The sequence below is a fragment of the Lepus europaeus genome, chromosome 18 (genome assembly GCF_033115175.1).
Source record: "Lepus europaeus isolate LE1 chromosome 18, mLepTim1.pri, whole genome shotgun sequence".
In the NCBI taxonomy this organism is placed as follows: Eukaryota; Metazoa; Chordata; class Mammalia; order Lagomorpha; family Leporidae; genus Lepus; species Lepus europaeus.
In genome coordinates, this window is record NC_084844.1 from 47,308,397 (window position 1) to 47,331,724 (window position 23,328).

The 23,328-nt window shown below is 44.2% G+C and overlaps 2 protein-coding genes and 1 non-coding gene across 7 annotated transcripts in view; 1 reads left to right on the plus strand and 2 right to left on the minus strand.

Moving 5' to 3' along the window:
• The window catches only part of SMG6 (SMG6 nonsense mediated mRNA decay factor), a 261,478-nt gene that overhangs the window by 236,271 nt on the left and 1,879 nt on the right, over positions 1-23,328 (minus strand). For 2 of the 5 annotated variants that reach the window (XM_062175680.1, XM_062175681.1), the window contains exons 2-7: positions 21,261-23,016; positions 20,538-20,730; positions 19,656-19,766; positions 12,802-12,908; positions 12,465-12,543; positions 8-118 (exon numbers count right to left, since the gene is read on the minus strand). In XM_062175680.1, the coding sequence (XP_062031664.1) occupies positions 8-118; positions 12,465-12,543; positions 12,802-12,908; positions 19,656-19,766; positions 20,538-20,730; positions 21,261-23,016 (2,357 nt within the window). Of the gene's footprint in view, positions 1-7; positions 119-12,464; positions 12,544-12,801; positions 12,909-19,655; positions 19,767-20,185; positions 20,247-20,537; positions 20,731-21,260; positions 23,017-23,328 lie in introns of those variants that run through there. The other 3 variants (XM_062175683.1, XM_062175684.1, XM_062175685.1) reach the window with 3 other exon arrangements.
• Positions 7,615-8,021, plus strand: LOC133777290 (protein Churchill). The gene has a single exon (XM_062216800.1). The coding sequence runs from the start codon at positions 7,615-7,617 to the stop codon at positions 7,975-7,977; it is 363 nt and encodes a 120-aa protein (XP_062072784.1). The 3' UTR covers positions 7,978-8,021.
• LOC133747362 (U6 spliceosomal RNA) lies at positions 15,418-15,520 on the minus strand. The gene has a single exon (XR_009864318.1). It is a non-coding gene; the product is annotated as a U6 spliceosomal RNA (small nuclear RNA).

Consider the following 23,328-nt stretch of genomic DNA (forward strand, 5'->3'; position numbering starts at 1 on the left):
CACTCACCTTTCGTTTTGTCTCTTCAAACAAGCTCATGAGACTTTCCTTGGCAGTCAGGATAGGGTTGCTGGCAGCTAGGCTGCGCATATAGTAATACACAGCATCAAGCTTCCTCCTCTGTGGAAAGACAGCAGAAACATTCAGCCAACCAATTCTCCTCCTGATTCCTGCGTGGGGCCGCTGGCCCAGGACACCCCAACTCTCCCAGCCTGTCCCCCTGAGCTCTGAGGAATTCCAGTAAGAACATGAGAATGCAGCCACTGCTGTGGCATAGTGGGCTAATCTTCTGCCTGCAGACTGGCATCCCATATGGATGCTGGTCATGTCCCAGCTGCTTCTCTTCCAATCTAGCTCTTTGCTTATGGCCTGAGAAAACAACAGAATATGGCCCAAATACTAAGGCCCCTGCACCCACATGAGAGACCTGAAGAAGCTCCTAGCTCCTGGCTTCAGATTGGCCCAACTCTGGCTGTTGCGGCCATTTGGGAAATGAACGGGCAGATGGAAGATTTTTCTCTCTGTCTCTCCCCAAGTCTGTAACTCTACCTCTCAAATAAATAAATAAATAAATCTTCAAAAAATAAAAAATAAAAAAAGGACACCAGAACACTATCTATGAGAATGCACACCAATTTCAGCAGGAGTCTCTTCTTGCACAGTTCTTTACTTTACTGCAGGGGTGTTCCAAGAACAAGTACAGTCCTGTGCCATATTAGATGCTGATCAACAGACTGCACACAAAATGGTGATCCAATAAGATTATATCACCCAGTATTGTCACAGCCATTTTAGTTTACTTAGGTGTACTCTATGATGTTTGTGCAACAATGAAATTGCCTAATGTTGCATTTCTCAGGACACAGCCCATTCATTAAGCTACACAGGACTGTACTCATGACAGGGAGAAAGTAACAACAACAAAAAAACTCTTAAAATATAAATTGCTTTGTTCTTAAACAAAGAATGTTCAACTCATCCTGTATCTCCTATCCTTATATGAGAACTGGTATGATACAGCTAAATCATGAAATTAGGATCTAGATAGACCTATGTCCAAATACCAGCGTGCCTAAGATTTGACTTTGACTTGGGACCAGTTATGTACTCATCTTCCCAAGCTCCCATCTCTTCACCTTTACAATGAGAATAATACCACCCAACGAGCAGTGCCATTAGGTTTATAATATCTCTGCTGTACTCTCACCATTTTCCTCACCCTAAGTTGTACTTAATGATGCTGTCACTGCTACTGATAATTTTTATTATACAACTAGGTGTGTTGAACATTTTTTTGGATATTGTTCAATGAATTCAATAAAGTACTTCTATTCCTTTTTACAACCAATTAATGGGAGAAAGAAGTAAAGGAAAAAGAGGGTCAGAAAGAAGGAAAAACACTGAAACCAAGAGGGAAAGAATAGCCAGAAATTTGGCCGGCGCCGTGGCTTAACAGGCTAATCCTCCGCCTTGCAGCACTGGCACACGGGGTTCTAGTCCCGGTTGGGGTGCCGGATTCTATCCCAGTTGCCCCTCTTCCAGGCCAGCTCTCTGCTATGGCCTGGGAAGGCAGTGGAGGATGGCTCAAGTCCTTGGGCCCTGCATCCGCATGGGAGACCAGGAGAAGCACCTGGCTCCTGGCTTCGGATCAGCGAGATGCGCCGGCCGCAGCGGCCATTGGAGAGTGAACCAACGGCAAAAAGGAAGACCTTTCTCTCTGTCTCTCTCTCTCACTATCCACTTTGCCTGTTAAAAAAAAAAAAAAAAAAAAAAAAAAAAAGAATAGCCAGAAGCCTTTCTCACTGTCTCTCCAACCTCATATACCATTTCACTATTTTCTCTGTCTCAAAATATACCGTAAGTACCAGCATCTACTTATTCTTCAAAACTCCTATCTTTTATCCATGAGCATGGTTAAAGGTGCAGGTTCTGAGATCAATTGCCTGGGTCTGAATCTGCCTGCCATTCATTAGGCATGACAGTAAGCAAGTTAACTTTAAGAGGTTTCCTCAATTGTGAAATGCAGACATTTACAAACTCTGGAAATACTAAATTTTCATAATGCATATAGTTTAACAGACTATCTGGTACAACATTACACTCAATTAAGTAGTTGCTATTTTTTGTAATCCATATTATCTCTACCTATACCACTCACTTGATTTGAGACTGCATTTTATGGATTCTGACACAGGTTTTAACACATGTGAAACTGAGATACAACTTACAACTAATATTTACCATTATATATTACTTTAATTCATAGCATTTTTCTTTCTAAGTGGATCAAAATATAACAGTGTATCTAACAGTCTATTAAATGTTATCAAGTCTAATTTGTATTATCCATACACCTCCCTTGTTTTCTCAACAAAGTTTTTTTAGAAACCCAATCACATTTTTTTTTTTTTTTTTGACAGGCAGAGTGGACAGTGAGAGAGAGAGAGACAGAGAGAAAGGTCTTCCTTTGCCGTTGGTTCACCCTCCAATGGCCGCCGCAGTAGCGCGCTGCGGCCGGCGCACCGCGCTGTTCCGATGGCAGGAGCCAGGTGCTTCTCCTGGTCTCCCATGGGGTGCAGGGCCCAAGCACTTGGACCATCCTCCACTGCCTTCCCGGGCCACAGCAGAGAGCTGGCCTGGAAGAGGGGCAACCGGGACAGGATCGGTGCCCTGATCGGGACTAGAACCTGGTGTGCCGGCGCCGCAAGGCAGAGGATTAGCCTGTTGAGCCACGGCGCCGGCCTCCAATCACATATTTTATCATTCACAGCATCCAGCAAAGCACTGTACACAAGTATGTTCTCAATAGGCACCCTAGATTCAGAGAATGACTAACTGGAGGAGAGAGGAAAGTTGAGGAACCAATGTTAAGACAACTAGGCTGAAAAGAAGACAGAACAAGTGACAGAGGAAAAGAACTTTAAGGGAGTCAAAGTTTTTTTCAAGGAAAAAAAAAAAACCGATTTAATCAGAACGGCAAGAAGTCATTTAAAGAACCTAGCAAAGTCATAAGATATAAGATCAACGCACAAAAATTAATACATGAGCATACATAAAACATTAATGGAAATGGCAATAAAAGCTAAGTTTATTTTGGTGCAAAGAAGTTTGAAATCCACGCATGCAAAAGTTCTTCAAAAAGTTTATGGAAAATGAGTATTATGAAAAAACTATACATAGATTTCAAAACTGTTTTTGCACCAAAATAAACTTACCTTTTAATTCCCTTTTCCTATAAACTTCTTGAAGTCCCCTCATATTTCTATAAGTTAGCATGAACAATCTGAAAGGAAATTCAGAAAACAACTCCGTTAACAACAGCATCAAAAAAGAGAAACATATCTAAGAATACATTTAGCTAAGGAAGTATAAAACATACATATCAAACATTATAAACAGTACTGAAAGAAATTAAAGATGACATAAATAAATACAAAGATGGAATTACTATAAAGATGGTAACATTTCCCAAAGCAATCTACAGATTCAATGCAATATTTATCAAAATCCTGATGACTGCTTCTATAGAATGAAAAAGCCAATGCTAAATATATACAAAATAGCAAAGGATTCCAAATAGCCAAAACAATATTGAGAAACAAAACTGAGGATTCCTAGTTCCCAATTTTCTCACCACAAATGAATAATTAGAACAGTTGGAGTTATTGTAAGGATAAATACATGAATCAATGGGAAAGAACTGAAAGGACAGAAACAAATCTAAATATAAACTGATTTACAACAAGGGCACCAAGACCATTCAGTGAAGACTCCACCACAAATGGTGCTGGGAGAATTGGACATTCACGTGCAAAAGAAAAATCAAACTGCTTACCTCCCATTACAGGTAAATTAACCTTAAAAATGCTATTTGTCTCTCAAATATTTTTTTCAAATAAATTTTTAAAAGAGCCTGGCCACTGGCTCCTGACTCTAGCTGACTGCTATTGCAGATCCTGGGAGGTAACAGTAATGGCCCAAGTGGCTGGGTTCCTGCTATACAAGTGGAACACCTAGATTGAGCTCCTGACTCTCAGTTTCAGCTCAGTCCACCCCAACTATGTAGAGCATGGAGGGAGGGAACCAGGGGATGGGAGCTCTCACTTTCTCTTTCTTTCTCCCCAACCCCCTCATAAAAATAAATAAAATTAGTCTAACATGAATCAAAAACATAAATTTAAGAGCTAAAACTATAAAACTTTTAGAAGAGGAGCCAGTGTTGTGGCAAAACAGGTTAAGCTAGCACTTGTGATGCCAGCTTACTTGGAGTGCCAGTTCAAGTCCACTCTACTTTGCTTCCAATCCAGATCCCTGCTAAATGCACCTAGGAAGGCAGCAGAAGACACCACAAGTACTTGGGCCCCTGTCATTCACATGGGAGACCTGAACTGATTTCCCAACTCCTGTCTCTGGCCTGGCTGTTGAGGTCATGTGGCAAGTGAGCCAGTAGAAGGGAGATTCTCCTTCTCTATCGATCTCTGACCACTTTGTCTCTCTGTCTTTCAAATTAAATAAATGGAGTGCCAGTGCTGTGGTGCAGTGGGTTAAAGCCCTGGCCTGAAGCACTGGCATCCCTTATGGACGCCAGTTCGAGACCCGGCTGCTCCACTTCCGATCCAGCTCTCTGCTATGGCCTGGGAAAGTAGTAGAAGATGGCCCAAGTCCTTGGGCCCCTGTACCCACTTGGGAGACCCAGAAAAGCTCCTGGCTCCAGGCTTCAGATCAGCTCAGCTCTGGCCATTGCGGCCATCTGGGGAATGAACCAGCGGATGGAATACCTCTCTCTGTCTCTGCCTCTCCTTCTCTCTCTGTGTAACTCTGACTTTCAAATAAATAAATAAACTTATAAATAAATAAATAAATGGGGGCGAGCACTGTGGCATAGAGGGTAAAATCGCCACCTGCAGTGCCAGCTTCCCATATGGGTCCTGGCTGCTATACTTCGGATCCAGCTCTCTGCTAATGTGCCTGCAAAAGTAACACAGGATGGCTCAAGTCCTTGGGCCCCTGCACCCATGTGAGAAACCTGGAAAAAGCTCCTGGCTCTTGGATTCGGACTGGCCCAGCTTCAGCCACTACAGCCATTTGGGGAGTGAACCAGTGGATGGCAGATCTCTCTCAGCAACTCTGAGTTTCAAATGAATAAGTCAATCTTAAAAAAATATATTAATTAATGAATAAATAGAAGATTCACTGCAGCTAAAGTTTTTAAAAATAACAATAAAAGTTTTAAATTAAAAAAGATATTTCCCAATGGCCAATGGACTTAAAAAACAAATTTCTCCAAAAGGCAAATTAAGCACATAAAAAGAGGTCCAACATCATTAGTTACTAGCGAAATGCAAATTAAAACCACAGTGACTTATCACTAAATTTGTAGATACCAACAAAAGATCCAGAAGAGCCAACACAATACTGACAGAGAAGCAGGAAATTGGGAGATTGACACTATCCAACTTTAAGACATATGGTAAACCTACAGTAATCAAGACAGTGGGGCTGTGATCAAAGAACAAACAGAGCAATGAAACATGACAGAGAGCCCAGAAATAAACCCAAACATACATACTCAGCTGATTTTTGACAAAGAAGCAAGGGCAATTCAATGAAGAAAGGACGATCTTTTCAACAAATGATGCTGGAACAACTGGACATACACATGCAAAATAAGTCTATGTACATACCTTATACCTTTCACAAAAGTTAACTCAAAACAGACCAGAGATCTAAATATAAGATGTAAAATTATGCTACTCCTAGAATATAATAAAAGGGAAAATTTAGGTAACTTGTGTTTGATGATGACTTCTTGGACACAACCCCAAAAACAAAATCCGTGAAGAAAAAATTGGTAAGTTGCATTCCATTGAAATAAAAACTTCTGCTCTGTGCTGGCGATGTGGCTCAACAGGCTAATCCTCCATCTTGCGGCGCTGGCACACCGGGTTCTAGTCCCGGTCGGGGTGCCGGATTCTGTCCCGGTTGCCCCTCTTCCAGTCCAGCTCTCTGCTGTGGCCTGGGAGTGCAGTAGAGGATGGCCCAAGTGCTTGGGCCCTGCACCCCATGGGAGACCAGGAGAAGCACCTGGCTCCTGCCATCGGATCAGCGTGGTGCGCCGGCCGCAGCGCGCCAGCCGCGGCGGCCAATGGAGGGTGAACCAACGGCAAAGGAAGACCTTTCTCTCTGTCTCTCTCTCACTGTCCACTCCGTCTGCCAAAATAAATAAATAAATTTTTAAAAAACAAAAACAAAAAAACTTCTGCTCTGTGGAAGACATTTCTAGATAACAAGAAGACAAATTATAGATTGGAAGAAACTATCTGCAACACACGTACATGATAAAGGACTTAGACCCAAAATATACAAAGAACTCTTAAAATTCAACAATGGGGGCCAGCACTGTGGCGCAGCAGCTTGCCAGCATCCCATTTGGGTGACGGTTCGAGACCTGACTGGCTCCTCTTCTGATCCAGCTCTCTGCTATGGCCAGGGAAAGCAGTAGAGGATGGCCCAGGTCCTTGGGTCCCTGCATCCACGTGGGAGAACCAGGGGAGGCTCCTGGCTCTTGGCTTCAGATCAGCTTAGCTCTGGCCATTGCAGCCATCTGCGGAGTGGACCAGTATGGAAGACCTCTCTCCCTCACTCCCTCTCTCTCTCTCTCTCCCACTCCCTCACTCCCTCTCTCTGCCTCTCTGTAGCTCTATTTTTCAAATAAATAAATAAATCTTTAAAAAAAATTCAACAATGAGAAAAGAACACCCAATTTAAAATGGGCAAAAAATCCAAACATCTCACCAAGTAAGATATACAAATGGCAAATGAACACATAAAAAGATGCTCACATATGGCATGAGAGAATACCAAATTACAACAAGACACAACTGGATACACCAAATGCTGGCAAGGATGGGGATAAACAGGAATTCTTATCCTTTGCTGGCAGGAAAGTAAATGGCACAGCCACTATGGAAAGCAGTTTTGCAATTTCTGAAAATGCTAAATATATTCTCATCATTTGATCTAACAATTTCACTCCTAAGTATTTACCTGAATAAGTTGAAAACATTTCTACATTAAAAACTTGCACATAAATGTTTACAGTAGCTTTATTCATAATCACCAACCAAGATATCCTTCTATAGGTGAATGAAGAAACTGTGGAATATCCCTTAGATGAAATATTATTCAGCAACAACAAAAAAATGAGCCCTCAAGACACACAAAAAAAACCTTAAATGTATATTGTTAAGTGAAGAAGTCAGTTTGAAAAGGTTATATAGTGGTGCCGGTGCTGTAGTGTAGTGGGTAAAGCCGCCATTTGTAGCGCCAGCATCCCATATGGGCGCCAGTTTGAGTCCCAGCTGCTCTACCTCCAATCCAGCTCCTCACTAATGGGCCTGTGGAAGATGGCCCAAGTGCTTGGGCCTCTATACCCATGTGGGAGGCCTAGAAGAATCTCCTGGCTCTTGCCTTCAAATCGACTCAGCTCCGGCTGTTGCAGCCATTTGATGAGTGAACAAGCAGATGGGAAATCTTTTCTGTCTCTGTCTCTCTCAATCTGTAACTCTGCCTTTTAAATAAATAAATCTTTTTTGTTAAAGATTTATTTATGGAGGATGCTCCCTGTGGACGGCTCCGCGCTGTGTGGGGACTGTGTGGAGAAGGAATATCCCAATCGGGGTAACACTTGTCTGGAGAATGGATCTTTCTTGCTGAACTTTACAGGTTGTGCAGTGTGCAGTAAGCGGGATTTTATGCTGATCACAAACAAATCTTTGAGAGAGGAAGATGGAGAAGAAATAGTTACCTATGATCATCTGTGTAAGAATTGTCATCATGTAATAGCCAAACATGAGTATACTTTCAGTATCATGGATGAATTTCAGGAGTACACCATGCTGTGCATGTTATGTGGCAAAGCTGAAGACACGATCAGTATTCTCCCCGACAATCCCCGACAAATGACCTTGTTATTCTAAGGATCCTTCTGCAGTTCTGTTGTGACTGTGTTGGGCTGGTTTGCAATACAGCATGTTGGGCTGGTTTGCAATACAGCATATGTACTGGTTTGTCTTAGCTAGTTTATAATGAAAACCCTTTGCATGTTTTTTTTTTTTTCCTCCCTTCTCTTCTTAGTTTTTTGGTGAGAAAAAGTACCTGGAGGGCTTGCTGTTCTCTGGAGCTGAGCTTCCCTGCTGAAGTCTCCAGTTCCCATCGGTGCAGCCAGAGAGAGACTATGGGCAGTTACACAGCCAGAGAATACCCAGAGAGGACATGCACTTAGTCTAGGTCTCAGGTTCAGAAAGGAATCAGGGCCCCTTGGAATGATGGCTGATTCTGGGACTTGAGCAGGAAGTAAACCAGATGAGTCTAGAACATTTTGTGCCAACTCCTCCACCAAAAAAAAAAAAAAAAAAAAAAAGGCAGTGCTAAACAAATGACAGTGATTGCTGGTATGTCAGGAGAGGAGCCAATTGAAGGCCTCCAGTCACCAAAACTATCTAACTATGAGGCATGGCATACTAGTGAATTGAATTTGTTTGTGCTTGGTCAAACAATTTGGGCAATAAAATAAAGTAGTATTGAAAAAAAAAAGATTTATTTATTTATTTAAAAGTCAAAGTTACACAGAAAGAGGAGAATCAGAGTGAAAGAGATACCTTCCATCTGCTGGTTCACTCCCCAGTTGGCCACATAGGCCAGAGCTGCGACGATCCGAAGCCAGGAGCCAGGAGCTTCTTCCAGGTCTCTCACGTGGGTGCAGAGGCCCAAGCACTCGGGCCATCCTCAATGCTTTCCCAGGCCACAGCAGAGAGCTGGATAGGAAGTGCAGCAGCTGGGACTCGAACAAGCACCCACATGGGATGCTGGCACTGCAGACAGCGGCTTCTCCCACTATGCCACAGTGCCAGACCCTCAAATAAATAAATCTTAAAAAAAAAAAAAATAGCACTGTGGCACAGTGGGTAAAGCCACCATCCCATATGGGTGACAATTCATGTCCCGGCTGCTCCACTTCCGATCCAGCTCTCTGCTATGGCCTAAGAAAGCAGTAGAAGATGGCCCCTGCACCTGCATTGGAGACCCAGAAGCAGCTCCTGGTTCTGCATAGGCCCAGCTCTAGCCGTTGAAGCCATTTGGGGAGTGAACCAGCAGATGGAACTCTCTCCCTGTGGCTCTGCCTCTCTGTAACTCTGCCTTTCAAATAAATAAATAAATAAATAAATTTTCCAAAAAAAAAAAAAAAAGGCTATATAGTGTATGACTCCAACTACATGACATTCTGGAAAAAGCAAAACTGTGGAGACAATAAAAACATCTCCTGATGCTGCCAGGAGTTCAAGTGAGGTAGGAAGGATGGGGCAGGGGCTATTCTGAAGGCAGTGAAACTAAGTTCTGTATGATACTTATGTCCGTAACAGTGGACATATGTCATTAACCATCTGTCCAGATCTATAGAATGTACAACAGTAAGGATTTTGGCTAACAATATTGTATCAATACTGGCTTACCAATTATAACAAATGCACCCCAATAGACAGACAATGTTAACAATAAGGGAAACCATTATTTTTAACAAGCTATTAACACTAATAAGGATAGGGGAAGAGTTGAAATGGAACTGGACTTTCTATTCAATTTTTCTATAAACCCAAAACTGTCCCCCAAAATCAAGTCCATTAAGGAAAAAACAAAACAGTCTCAAGTAGGAAACAAACCAAAACTCACCCAATGAGATACAACTTTACACCTACTAGGTTGGTACCAATCAAAAGACAGAAAGAAAGAGGGATGGGGCCAGCGCTGTGGCATAGCGGGTAAAGCACCTGCAGTGCAAGCATCCCATATGGCGCCATTCCAAGACCTGGCTGCTCTACTTCTGATCCAGCTCTCTGCTATGGCCTGGAAAACAGTAGAAAATGGTCCAAGTCCTTGGGCCCCTGCACCCACGTGGGAGACCCAGAAGAAGCTCCTGGCTCCTGGCTTCGGATCAGTACAGCTCTGGCCATTGCGGCCAATTGGGGAGTGAACCAGTGGATGGAAGACACATCTCTCTGCCTCTCCTTCTCTCTCTGTGTAACTCAAGTAAAATAAATAAATCTTATAAAATAAAATAATGAAAGAAAGAAAAAGAGAGACAGAGAGAGAGGCTGGCACTGTGGCGCAGCAGGTTAAAGCCCTGGCCTAAAGGGCCAGCACTGCGGCTCACTAGGCTAATCCTCTACCTGCGGCGCCAATACCCCGGGGGTTCTTGTCCCAGTAGGGGCACTGGTTCTGTCCTGGTTGCTCCTCTTCCAGTCCAGCTCTCTGCTGTGGCCTGGGAAGGCAGTGAAGGATGGCCTAGGTCCTTGGGCCCTGCACCAGCATGGGAGACCAGGAGGAAGCACCTGGCTCCTAGCTTTGGATCAGCGCAGCATGCTGGCCACAACGCGCCGGCTGTAGCAGCCACGTGGGGGGTGAACCAACAGAAAAAGGAAGACCTTTCTCTCTGTCTCTCTCTCTCTCACTGTCTAACTCTGCCTGTCGAAAAAAAAAAAAGCCCTGGCTTGAAGCATTGGCATCCCATATGGGCACCAGTTCTAGTTCTGGCTGCTCCTCTTCCAGTTTTCATCTATGGCCTGGGAAAGCAGTGGAAGATGGCCCAAGTCTTTGGGCCCCTGCACCCGTGTGGGAGACCCGGAAGAGCTTTTGGCTCCTGACTTCAGAATGGCTCAGCCCCGGCCATTGCAGCCATCTGGGGAGTGAACCAGCAAATGGAAGACCTCTCTGTCTCTACCTTTCTCTGTAACTCTGTCTTTCAAATAAATAAAATAAATCTTAAAAAAAAAGAAAGAGAGGAGAGGAGGAGGGAGGGATAGAGGAAGGGAACAAATTTTGATAAGAATGTGGAGAAATCAGAACTCTATTATACACTGCTGATGAGAATACAAAATGGCACAGCCACTATGGAAAAGAGTTTGGCAGATCCTCCAAGAGTTAAACATATAATTACCATTTGACTCAGCAGTTCCACTCCTAGGTACACACCTAAAAGAACAACTATTACTTTACAGCAACACTATTCATAAAACAGCCAGAAGGGGGAAACAATCCCAATGTCCATTAATAACAAAACAGAGCAGGTGTGTCCACATAATGGAGTCTTCTTCAGCCAAAAAGATAAATTATGACTGGTAGATGCTACATAAAGAACTTCAAAACTTGACACTAAATTAAAATCAGACACAAAAGGAAACATATTTTATGGTTCCATTCACATTAAACATCCAGAATTGGTAACTCAGTAGAGACAGAAACCAGACTAGTAGCTGCCAAAGGCTGGGGGGAGGGAAGAATGGGGGTAATAAGTACAAGGTTTCCTTTTGGGGTACTGAAAATGTCTTGGAACTAAATAGAGGTGACAATTATTTTTTTGATCAACAAGGAACGTAATATTACATTCAATAATTACAAAGAAGAGAAGCTGGGAAAGGAGACCAAGAATAAGAAAGAAGAAAACATTGGCTAAGGAAAAGATGGTTAAAGAGAAAGGGAAAAGAAAAATAAAAACATAAAGCAGGGTGGCCAAAAATACCAAGTGCCCACACAAAGAGAACAGGACAGAGGTTTGAAAAAAGAGAGAGATCCAGTATTTTGAAGGAAGTTTTTCAGTAACACATTACTCTATCAACTATTTCAATCCATAATTCTTAGGAATTTCCTGAATGTTGTGGAATAAATATAAACTCCAGCACTGTTTATTTGGACAATGAGTTTTACATCATTAAGAAAACTTTCTCCTTGGTAATGCATGTGTTAACTACTTCTTATACCCGAAACTTTGGTACCCAGCACTGGCTGCCACTTCTCCCCTTTCAAGTGAACTTCCTTCCTGCTTAGAGCCCTCCCAGCTCCCAAGGCCCATTTCTCTTTGGCAGAGAAACATGCAAAGGAGGTTGATAAGATCTAGAGAGGTAAAATCTGGCATTCACTATGCTTCTGCAAAGCAGGCACCTTGGTTAAAAAGTTAAGAGTGGTAAGATGATATGGGGAAAGGAAACAAGGATCTGACCACCTAGGGCCTGGTGAGGACTTCAAGAGAGTGAGGTAAAGGAAGAGTTGTTTTCCTTCTAGAGTGAGTAGCCTGTATCAACAGGACAGGAAAGGGAATTGGAAGCAAGACAAGATTCAGAGCAGCAGCTCTGGTCAGAAACAGAGTGGTGTTTGCCTGGACGGAGCAGAGCACTCTCTCAGGAACTTGAGCGCAAGAGGTAAGTGGATGAAATAGGTCAACTGAAGTGAGGATCCCTGACAACTTACCTCTCAAAGTACAGGGATATAAGGAGTTGGAGGATGGGAGGCACAAGGGGATACTCTTTGGACTACTTTGATCAGATGAAATCAAGCTCCAGGAGCTGATGCTATCAAAATTCGTACTTTAAGATACTGCCTGCAAAATACTTCCTCTGTCCACAGGATTTCTTACCGTATACACTGCCAGCAAAGCCAACTGGTTATAGGGGCGCCCATTCTTGGGAGCAATGTGCTGGGCCTTCAGGTACCAACTAGAATAGAAAAACAGTAAGAAAATGCTAGCTCCGTATCAACTCCTTCCCAATTCATCCTGATAGCCCTACTACTTAAAGACATAAACTGGAGTGTTAGTTAGATGTGGCCCTAGAACAGTGAAGCATCACTACGGGGACCAACAGGGACACCTGTAGGACAGCGTAATGGGAGGCAGCTCAAGTGCTCCTTGCTCTTAAGACAGCTTAGCTTAAGGTCAGACAAGAAAGGGAAATAATGAACTAGAGGGACAATACCTGCGTGCTTTCCCGTAGTTTGCTGTATCATTGGCTTGTTCCCGATACCTAGAGATATCTCCTTGGCATATCATACATCGCTGGGCACTGATCAAGGCATATTTTACCTTCAGGAAAAACAATCAGTTAGAAAGTATCCAAGAAACACTAATTTCAGCCCCCAAGGACAGGGATGGAATCAAAATGACAAAGCAGTGTTGATAGGGCACTGGTAGTCTTCAACAAAGTATAAAGTTTTGGCACCAGTCTTGTGATGTAGCAGCTGCATAGTGCAGGCGTCCCATATCAGAATGCCAGTTTGAGTCCCGGTTGCTCTGCTTCTGAGCCAATTTCTTACTAAGGCATACCCTGGTAGGCAGCAGAAAATGGCCCCGAGTACTTGGACTCCTGCCACCTACATGAGAGAAAGATGGAGTTCCAGGCTCTTGATTTCAGCTTAACATAGTCCCAGCTGTTGCAGTCACTTAGGAAGTGAACCAACGGATGTGAGATCTCTATGTCTCTGTGTCACTCTGCCTTTCAAATAAACAAATCTTAAAAAAAAAAAAAAAAAAAAAGTAGGGGACCGCGCTGTGGCGTAGCAAATAAAGCAGATGTCTGCAGTGCCCACATTCCATATCAGCACCGGTTCAAGTCCCAGCTGCTCTACTTCTGATCCAGCTCTCTGCTACGGCCTGGGAAAGGAGCAGAAGATGGCCCAAGTCCTTGGGTCCCTGCACCCACGTGAGAGACCCAGAAGAAACCCCTGGCTCCTGGCTTCAGATCAGCTCATCTCCACCTATTGCGGCCAACTGGGGAGTGAACCAGTGGATGGAAGACCTCTCTCTCTCTTTATGCCTCTCCTTTCTCCGTGTAACTCTAACTTTCAAATAAACAAATAAATCTTTAAAAAAATTTTTTAAAAAGGGCCAACGCCACGGCTCAATAGGCTAATACTCCACCTGCGGCGCCGGCACCCCGGTTGGGGCGACGGATTCTGTCCCGGTTGCCCCTCTTCCAGGCCAGCTCTCTGCTATGGCCCAGGAAGGCAGTGGAGGATGGCCCAAGTGCGTGGGCCCTGCACCCGCATGGGAGACCAGGAGAAGCACCTGGCTCCTGGCTTCGGATCAGCACGGTGCACCGGCCACAGCGTGCCGGCCGCAGTGGCCATTGGAGGGTGAACCAACAGTAAAGGAAGACCTTTCTCTCTGTCTCTCTCTCTCTCACTATCCACTCTGCCTGTCAAAAAAAAAAAAAAAAAAAAGTATACCGTTTTCAGCTTAACCTTTATGACCAAAAATCAGCCAACAATATGATATAAAAATTTACTGGCGCCAGTGCTGTGGTGCAGCGCTGAAGCACCGGCAACCCCTATGGGCGCCAGTTTAAGACCCGGCTGTTCTACTTCCGATCCAGCTCTCTGCTATGGCCTGGGAAAGCAGTAGAAGATGGCCCAGGTCCTTGGGTCCATGTACCCTCATGGTTTGCCATCTGCAGTGCCAACATCCCATATGGGCACCAGTTCAAGTACTAGCTGCTCTACTTCCGATCCAGCTCTCTGCTGTGGCCTGGGGAAGTAGTGGAGGATGACCCAAGTGCTTGGGCACCTGTACCCACATGGGAGACCCAGAAGAAGCTCTTGAATCCTGGCTTTAGATTGGCCCAGCTCATTGCGGCCACTTGGGGAGTGAACCAGAGGATGGAAAACCTCTCTCTCTCTCTCTCTCTCTCTCTCTCTCTCCCTCTCTCTCTATGCCTCTGCTTCTCTGTAGCTCTGCCTTTCAAATAAATAAATCTTAAAAAAAAAATTACTGGGGCCAGCGCTGCAGTGTAGTAGGCTAAACCTCCACCTGTGGCACCAGCATCCCATACGAGCACCAGTTCAAGTCCTGGCTGCTCCACTTCTGATCCAGTCCCTGCTATGGCCTGGGAAAAGCAGTAAAAGATGGCTCAAGTGGTTGGGCCCCTGCACCCACATGGGCGACCCAGAAGAAGCTCCTGGTTCCTGGCTTTACATGGGCCCAGCTCTGGCTGTTGCAGCCATTTGGGGAGTGAACTAGCAGATGGAAGTCCTTTCTCTCTGTCTCTCCTTCTCCCTGTCTGTAACTCTCTCAAATAAATAAATAATTCTTCAAAAAAAATTACTGAGAAAGCACAAAGGCAGAAAGTAGAGGGGGTGATTGTTATTTCTAGGCAAATGAAAGAAAATCTTACAAAACTCAGAGTCAGGAGACCTGACTATGTAAACAGTGTGTGATCTCAAGAAGTCATTGCAACATGCCAGGACTGTTTCTTCTGCAGAACATAAAAATACCTGTTCTGTAGAATAACTGGATTGAATGAATGTAAAAATATCTTATAAACTATAAAATGATAAACAAATATTAGGAAAACTGTTGGGGCTGACACTGTGGCATAGCAGATTAAGCTACCACCTGGACGCTGGCATCCATTATTGGCTCTGGTTCCAGACCCAGCTGCTCCTTTTTTTTTTTTTTTTTTTTTTTGGTACCTATTTGTGGTCTCTGATTTATTGCCAGATGTGACTGGTAAATGACAGGTTCCATAGGCCTAATATACTCATAAAGTTTTTCTCTTATCTGGGTGTGTTGGTGCTTACTGAAGTTAGAATTTTTTAAAAATATGGAACATTTCACGAATTTGTGTGTCATCCTTGCACAGAGGCCATGCTAATCTTCTCTGTATCATTCCAATTTTAGTGTATGTGCTGCCAAAGCGACCAGTGCTCCATTTTCAATCCACCTCCCTGCTAATGCGCCTAGGAAGGCATCAGAAGATGGCCCAAGTTTTGGGTCCCTGCACCCATACAGAAGACCTGGAAGAATCTCTGGGTTTCATGCTTTGGCCTGGCACAGCTGCAGCTGTTATGGGCACTTGGAGAATGAACCAGCAGATGGAACATCTCTCTTTCTGTCTCTCCCTCTCTCTAACTTTGTCTTTCAGATAAATAAAAATAAATCTTTAAAAAATAAATAAAAAGAAAAAAATTGTTTACTGTTCTTATCCTGTCATTGTTAGTCTTTTTCTCAGTTATTATCAAGGAACTGTACCACTAAATTATGCTCCCTTTGCCAAAAACATTAGGAGGGTACCTCAAAAAGTTAATGGGGAAACAGAATTAAAATAAATGTTTATTTCAGTGCAAAAATACTGAAATCCATGCACAGTTTCTTCACAATACATATTTTTGTGAACTTTACAAAGACCCTTCACCCTTTTCCAAACACCTGCAACACACCGAGGATGGTGTAGTATTACAAAAATGTTTTCTCACTGACAGGCTCAGTACCTGTCACTCAATGAGGAAACAAAAGAACAGACCCTTAACAATCCCAAGACATTCACCCAATCAAAAGTTTTCCCAGAGACAGGCATTTGGCATAGCAGTTAGGATGTCAATTAAAATACGTATATCCCACACTAGAATGCCTGAGTTTGAGTCCCATCTGCACTCTCAATTCCAGCGCCCTGCTACAGCACACCCTGGGAGGCAGTACTTGAGATGGCTTAAGTACTTGTGTCCCTGCCACCCACATGGGAAACCCAAGCTGGGTTCCCAGCTCCTGGCTTCTGCCTGGCCCAGCCCTGGTCATTGCTGAGGAGTGAACCAGTAGATGGAAGATTGAGCTCTCTTCTCACTCCCAAAATAAGTAAAATAAATAAAATTTTAAAAAATCTCCTTAAGGAATACCATTCACAACATACAATTCAACTGCACCCAACACAAAACAAAGGAACAAGTCACTGAATACAGAACAAAGCTCACCTGAGCCGATGCTGACCTTCAGGAAGGCTTACTCACTAGCTAACTAAACAGCTACTGTACATCAATCTCTAGCACAGAACTCAAACTTGTGACCCAGCAAAGTTTCATGTCACTAGATGCCATATACCCTCAAAGTCCTTACTATTCAATTCTTTTTATCAATGAACACCAAGAACTTTGTGTATTTAACTGATAAAGCACAAAAGGAAACTGGTTGTATGTCCACACTACAGTCACTTTGCCATCTCAGATTCTTTCAAAGGCTCTCCATCATCCTCAGCTAGAAGTCCTGGATGACCTTAGCCCAGGCACCTCTTCAGCACCACTTTCCTGCTCACTCTCCATTCTCTGAGACGAGGTTTTGCTTCCATTCCACTAACCATAACACACCCCACCACGGGACCATCAAATACACTTTTCTCTCCACCTAGAATGCTGCTCTTTTGCATCTTCACATCCACCTTCACCTGGCTAATGTCTCAGGGCTTCAGCCTCAGCTTAACTATGATTGTCCTTAGTTCTCCATAATTCTCTAAACCACGTGAACCCTGTGAGACCATGGCTTTCTTGCTCAACACTGAATTGCCTCTGCCTAGAATGGCACCTTCCATGTTGTTGGTACCGGCACTGTGGCATGGTTAAGCACCCACCTACAGTGCCAGCATCCTATATGGGCACTGGCTCAAGTCCCAGCTGCCCCACTTCTGATCCAGCTCTCTGCTACCGCCTGTTGATTTGTGAGAGAGCTTGTACATAGCAATTCATCAGAAGGAAAAGTCAGGCAAGAAGCAGCCTCTGCTCCACACATCATACTTTCCTCTAATTAATCTCTAACCTCTCCCTAAATATGTTCCAGGTCACTCTCATCTTAAAAAAACAAAAATTTCTCTTAACCTTATATTATCTTCTAGTTTCCTTCCCTGCCTTAATAGCCAAGATTTTTTTTTTTTTTTTTTTTTGACAGGCAGAGTGGACAGTAAGAGAGAGAGACAGAGAGAAAGGTCTTCCTTTTGCCGTTGGTTCACCCTCCAATGGCCGCTGCGCTGATCCAAAGGCAGGAGCCAGGTGCTTCTCCTGGTCTCCCATGGGGTGCAGGGCCCAAGACTTGGGCCATCCTCCACTGCCTTCCCGGGCCATAGCAGAGAGCTGGCCTGGAAGAGGGGCAACCGGGACAGAATCCGGTGCCCCGACCGGGACTAGAACCCGGTGTGCCGGTGCCGCAAGGCGGAGGATTAGCCTGTTGAGCCACGGCGCCGGCCAATAGCCAAGGTTCTTAAAAGAATAGTCTATATCATTCTCTTGTTATCTCTGCAACTCCTCTCTTCACTACAATCTGGCTTCCAACTTGTCAAACTAAAACAATTCTTAATAAGGTCATCCAATCCAGCTTTCAGTAATCTTAACATCTGACAACTCGAGGGCCGGTGCTGTGGCATAGTGGGTAAAGCCGTAGCCTGCAGTGTTGGCATTCCATATTGGTGCCAGTTTGAGTACCAGCTGCTCCAATTCAGCTCCCTGCTATGGCCTGGGAAAGCATCAGAAGATGGCTCAAGTGCTTGGGCACGTGCACCAGTGTGGGAGACCCAGAAGAAGCTTCTGGCTTTGGATCGGCCCAGCTCTGACTGTTGTGGCCATTTGGGGAGTGAGACAGCAGATGGAAGAATTCTTTCTCTCTATCTTTCTCACTCTGCCACTCTGTAACTCTGCCTTTCAAATAAACAATCTTAAAAAAAAAAAAGCGTATCTGACAACTCTAGTGCACTTGACAATTTTGCCCACTCTGGCCAGTTTTCTCAGTATCCCAACTTCTGTTTCAACTATCACTCACACATTGATGACTTCTGTTTTACAGCCCAGTTCTTTCTCTTGAGCTCCAGATAGACCAGAATATTCATTTGTTCATTTTCAAGTTCCTGATAGATACGTCCAGTTAAGCACATCCAAATCTGAACTATCTTCTTCCTTTGCAACCACTCCCCTTAGGCCACAAATTGGGAGACAATATAGATTCCTCATACCTCCAAGTCTCATTCTTCATACCAAATCAGCCAGCAATTCAATTCTATTTCCATTGTATCTTCCCAGTCTGTCTTTTCTTTTTTACTTCTATTACCTCTACATTAGCTAGGCCTACAACCTGACTCCCATAGCTTCACTGTTGCCCAACTCCCATGTAAACTCACCAACTTACCAGGGTGGTTCTAGCAGCAAAACTATCAATAGCTCTCCAATGCTTTCAAAGGAAGTCTAAACTTTTCAGGATGGCATATAAGTTTATGATCTAGGGGCTGGTGCTGTGGCGCAGTGGGTTAACACCCTGGCCTGTAGCGCCAGCATCTCATATGGGTGCAGGTTCGAGACCTGGCTGCTCCACTTCTGATCCAGCTCTCTGCTATGGCCTAGGAAAGCAGTGGAAGATGGCCCAAGTCCTTGAGCCCCTGCACTCATGTGGGGGACCCGGAGGAGGCTCCTGGCTCCTGGCTTCAGATCGGCACAGCTCTGGCTGTTGCAGCCAACTGGAGAGTGAAGCATCGGATGGAAGACCTCTCTGTCTCTGTCTGTCTGTCTGTCTCTCTCTCTCTCTCTGCCTCTCCTCTCTGTGTAATTCTTTCAAATAAATAAATTGGCCTTTAAAAAAAAAATAGAAGTTTATGATCTAGTCACTTCCTACTTCATTAGATTTACCTCCTATAACAGCCTCATATCACACAACAAACACCAAAATACTCAACTTCTTGAACTTTCTCAATAATACCTGGTTGTCTCTGGTTGTGCCCTCTCTCTAAACTGCCCCTCTCATCTTTCATAGTCATATTTCAAGAATCAGCTTGACAGTCTCTGAGGAGCCTTCCTTGATCCCAATTAGACTAAATTAGATCCATTTCCCTCTATGCCTCTTCACCATACATACCACTACCATAGTACTTACTACATGGTAAATACTGATTTAATCTCTCTCTTCTCCTGCTGGATTCTATCTTTCATGCTTATATCCTCAACATCCAGCATAGTGCCTAACACATAACTAACACACAACTAAGTGTTTACTAAATGGATTAATTAATTTGAGTTAAAGAAGCTGACTTACTGTCTTGCGTAATGGCTTGCTGCGAATGGCAAGACCGTCCATGTAGTCCTCCAGTTTGAACTTGTAAGTAACCTGCAGCTTCTGAAGCAAACTATCAAAGAAGTCACTACCCTATGAAGAGAAAAAAATAAGAAAGAGCTGAATTAACCTGTCCTGGTCTAATCTACCCAAGAGAAACTGGGACAAAGTTCTGCTAATGCTCAGATACCCTATATAAAGGGAGACACACAGTTGTGTATTGGCCACCAAGTGACCACAAGACAAATGCATTGCATCAGCTTCTCCCTTTGTATCAAAGATATAAATTCCCGACCGCCTCCACTCCATCCCTCCCCTAGGCCAAGACATTCAAAAAGCTTTTAAGCTCAAAACTAATCAGGATTAACACTAAGTTATAGCCCCAAGGTAGCAATACTGGTAGGTAAGGGTAGGCCAAAACCCAAGAAAAAAGTTTTAAGCTTTTTGCCAATGTTATATTCTAAAACACAGACGATAAAAACCCATCACAAGGGGCCGGCGCCGTGGCTCACTTGCTTAATCCTCCGCCTGCGGTGCCGCATCCCATATGGGCGCCGAGTTCTAGTCCCGGTTGCTCCTCTTCCAGTCCAGCTCTCTGCTGTGGCCCAGTGGAGGATGGCCCAAGTGCTTGGGCGCCTGCACCCCTGAAGGGAGACCAGGAAGAAGCACCTGGCTCCTGGCTTCGGATCGACATAGCTCCAGCCATAGCGGCCATTTGGGGATTGAACCAATGGAAGGAAGACCTTTGTCTCTCTCTCTCTCTCTCACTGTCTAACTCTATCTGTCAAATAAATAAATAAATAACCCATCACAATTACATGACACTAAAGCCAGTATCCTGAAGACAAAAAGATGACAATTTACCTCATCTAAGAGTTCCAAAAGTCTGTTCCGAATCTGTTCTGGATTCTCAACATTCGGATCCTTGAGAAGCTGCCTGAACTTCTCAATCACCTGATAGAAAGCATTCTTCCACAGGATCTGATCCACATTCTGATTATCAGAGAACTCAATATCTAACAGAATACATCGCTCATATAGCTGCAGTAGTTCAGCTCTGGAATAAAATACACACAACTTCTAGTTCCAAATACACCACAGAAAAGGCCAGACCCAAGATTTGAGCTTCCTGTAAATTAACCGCCTCCCTTGGCAAGAAATCCAAAATGTGACCAGGTATACTACTCATACTACTTCCCATTCTGCACAGTAAAATGTCATTTTAAAGATAGTTAATGTCTAAGAAAATAGGTTGTCCCCATATGTCTTCATCTAAATTTAACAACTGAAATAAGATCTTCACTGCAAGTTAAATGTTGTTCAATTCTGGAAGTCTTTCCTTTTCCATTTGAAGATTCCACATTCCCTTAAAGGCCTCTTTTTTTTTTTCCTTAAAGAAAAAGTAGGAAGCATAATTATTTCTACTAGGAATGTTCTTTTTCCAACTGTCCTTCCCTTACAAAAACCAATGTGAAAGGAAGACAATACTCAGGGGCTACCCCAAAAGCTTAGACCATCTATAGCCACAGGAGCCTATACACTCTAGCTCACCCCCAGTCCTTCTAGCCAGGGTGAAACACACCATACCTGAGCTGAGCCATCTTCTCCAGGCCCTCAGGACTGATGCGGTCCCTGGAGAGCAGGTTGCTGAGCTGCAGTTCCTGGTTATCAGCCACCCGGAGAAGCCTATGTAGCTCCTGTTGCTGAACATTTCTCATGTGCTGCTCTATCTCCTCAGGGCTCATAGTGCTGGCAGGGACAGGGCTACAGACATACTGTCCAGATGGAGTCGGGTAGCCTGGGTAGTAAGGTCCTGGGTACACACCATTTGTAGGGCCCATTGGATACTGTAAAGGGCTATAGCCTGTATAGGGATACTGGGAAGCAGGCCCTGGTGTCCGGGGGTAATAATAGGGGTTGTCAGAATTTTGAAACTTATAGTAAGATGCTTGGGCCTGGCGAGAGTCACTCCAAGATGTAGGGCTGACTTCATCATCAGTGTCCAAGAAATGTAGCTGGGGCACCTGGCTCTTTAAAGCTGGCTTCTGGTCAGGATTATTTGGGTCCCATAATCGGCGGGTTGTGCCTCCACGGCCCCAGCTCCGAGACCCCTTACTACCAGATCCAAATAAAGGCCGAGGTCCCAAAGGTGTAGACTCTGGAGAGCCTGCCGAATTCACAGACAGAGTGGTATGGGCAGGCAGAATCAGAATGCCACGCCCACGACCCCGAAGTTCTTGTTTCAAGTTTTTAGACTCTTGCTTCTCAGAGCCCTTGCCCCCACTGCTCAAGCCTCTGTCAAGCTTTACCCTCTCCACATCCCCCCTGGCTGACCTCACCATAGGGGAATCTTTGTTCATGGTTTCTGCATCAAAAGTGACACGAAGAGTGCCTCGATTTTCTTTACCATTGCTTTTCTGCTCACCCTCCCCATGGCCAGACCAGTTTCTTTCTAAATGTTTCTTCCTTTCTGAGCTCTTCCTGGGCCCTAATCCATCAGGCTCATCAATTTTATCCTCATCTAAGGAGTCAGTTGAAGACATCGATACTTGCTTCTTCAGTCGTGGCCTCTCCTTGGTCCGATCCTGTCGGCGGCGGCGACATCCGTTATCGGTCAGGCCAGCTCCCTCAGCACTGTTGTTGCTACCCGCCGAGCTGGTACTACAAGTGCGGTAACGGTTCCTTCGTTTGTCTGAGCGGGAGTAGCGCTTTGCAGAACCTGGCTTCCCCTGGCCCACATCATCAGTCACTTTCTTCACCCCCTCCCCTTTTTCAATCCTCTTTCCTTTTTCTCCCTTTGCAGTCCTTACTCTGTCACTATTTGGGCTCTTGTCTGTCTCAGTTTTATCTGTCTTATTCACAATTTCCTCTTTCACAATTTTGGCCCTATAATCATCTTCCTCTACTCTCAGCTGTTCTACCTGGTTGAGGATTTCTTCCTCATCCGCCCGAACAGCAGGTTCTTTGGTAATAGTTTGTAAACGCCGCCCAGGCTGATAGATCTGCAGGTCCGGTTTCTTTGTTCTCTTGATAATTCTTAGACTTCGATCCTCTTGTCCAACAGTCCTAGGAAAGGATTCCTGTCCCCGATTATTTTCTAGGTCTATAGGACCATTTTGCTGTTGGCTGTCCAGGTCTTTGCAGACATCTTTAATGATCTGTGTGCCATTTCCAATAGCAGACTCTCTGTCATTAGCAATTTCATCTTTGAATTCCTCACTCCCAGAGGGTTCCTTGATCTTAGGTCTGTTCCTTAGTCGAGAAAGACCAGGCTTATAGATTTCCAGATCTGGGCGCCTGTTATCTTTACGTGGCCTGGGCTCCTTTAATTCCTTCATGTTTTCTGTTGTGTTGGGGAGAAGGTTGGGGAAGAGTGAAGGAGGGAGGGGAAAATACTGTCATTCTGGTTAAGTAACACAAAGGCAAGCAAGAACTACAAATCCAAATGCCAACATTATAATAGATGAGGAAGGACATTTATAATATTTGTTCAACAACTGGCAAGGCTAAGAATTTAATTGTGCCACAGCTAAATACACATGGGGGAGGAAAATGGGGGAGAAACCCATATACTCTTGGGTTATTCAAGTCATATTCTGAACTTAAAATCTGAAAGAATAAAAGATTGCTAACATTTCCAGCATTAGATTGTTTT

What these genes read in the sequence shown, in the direction of transcription:
- LOC133777290 (XM_062216800.1), top strand. Translation starts at nt 7,615, where the DNA reads ATGCTCCCTGTGGACGGCTCCGCGCTGTGTGGGGACTGTGTGGAGAAG.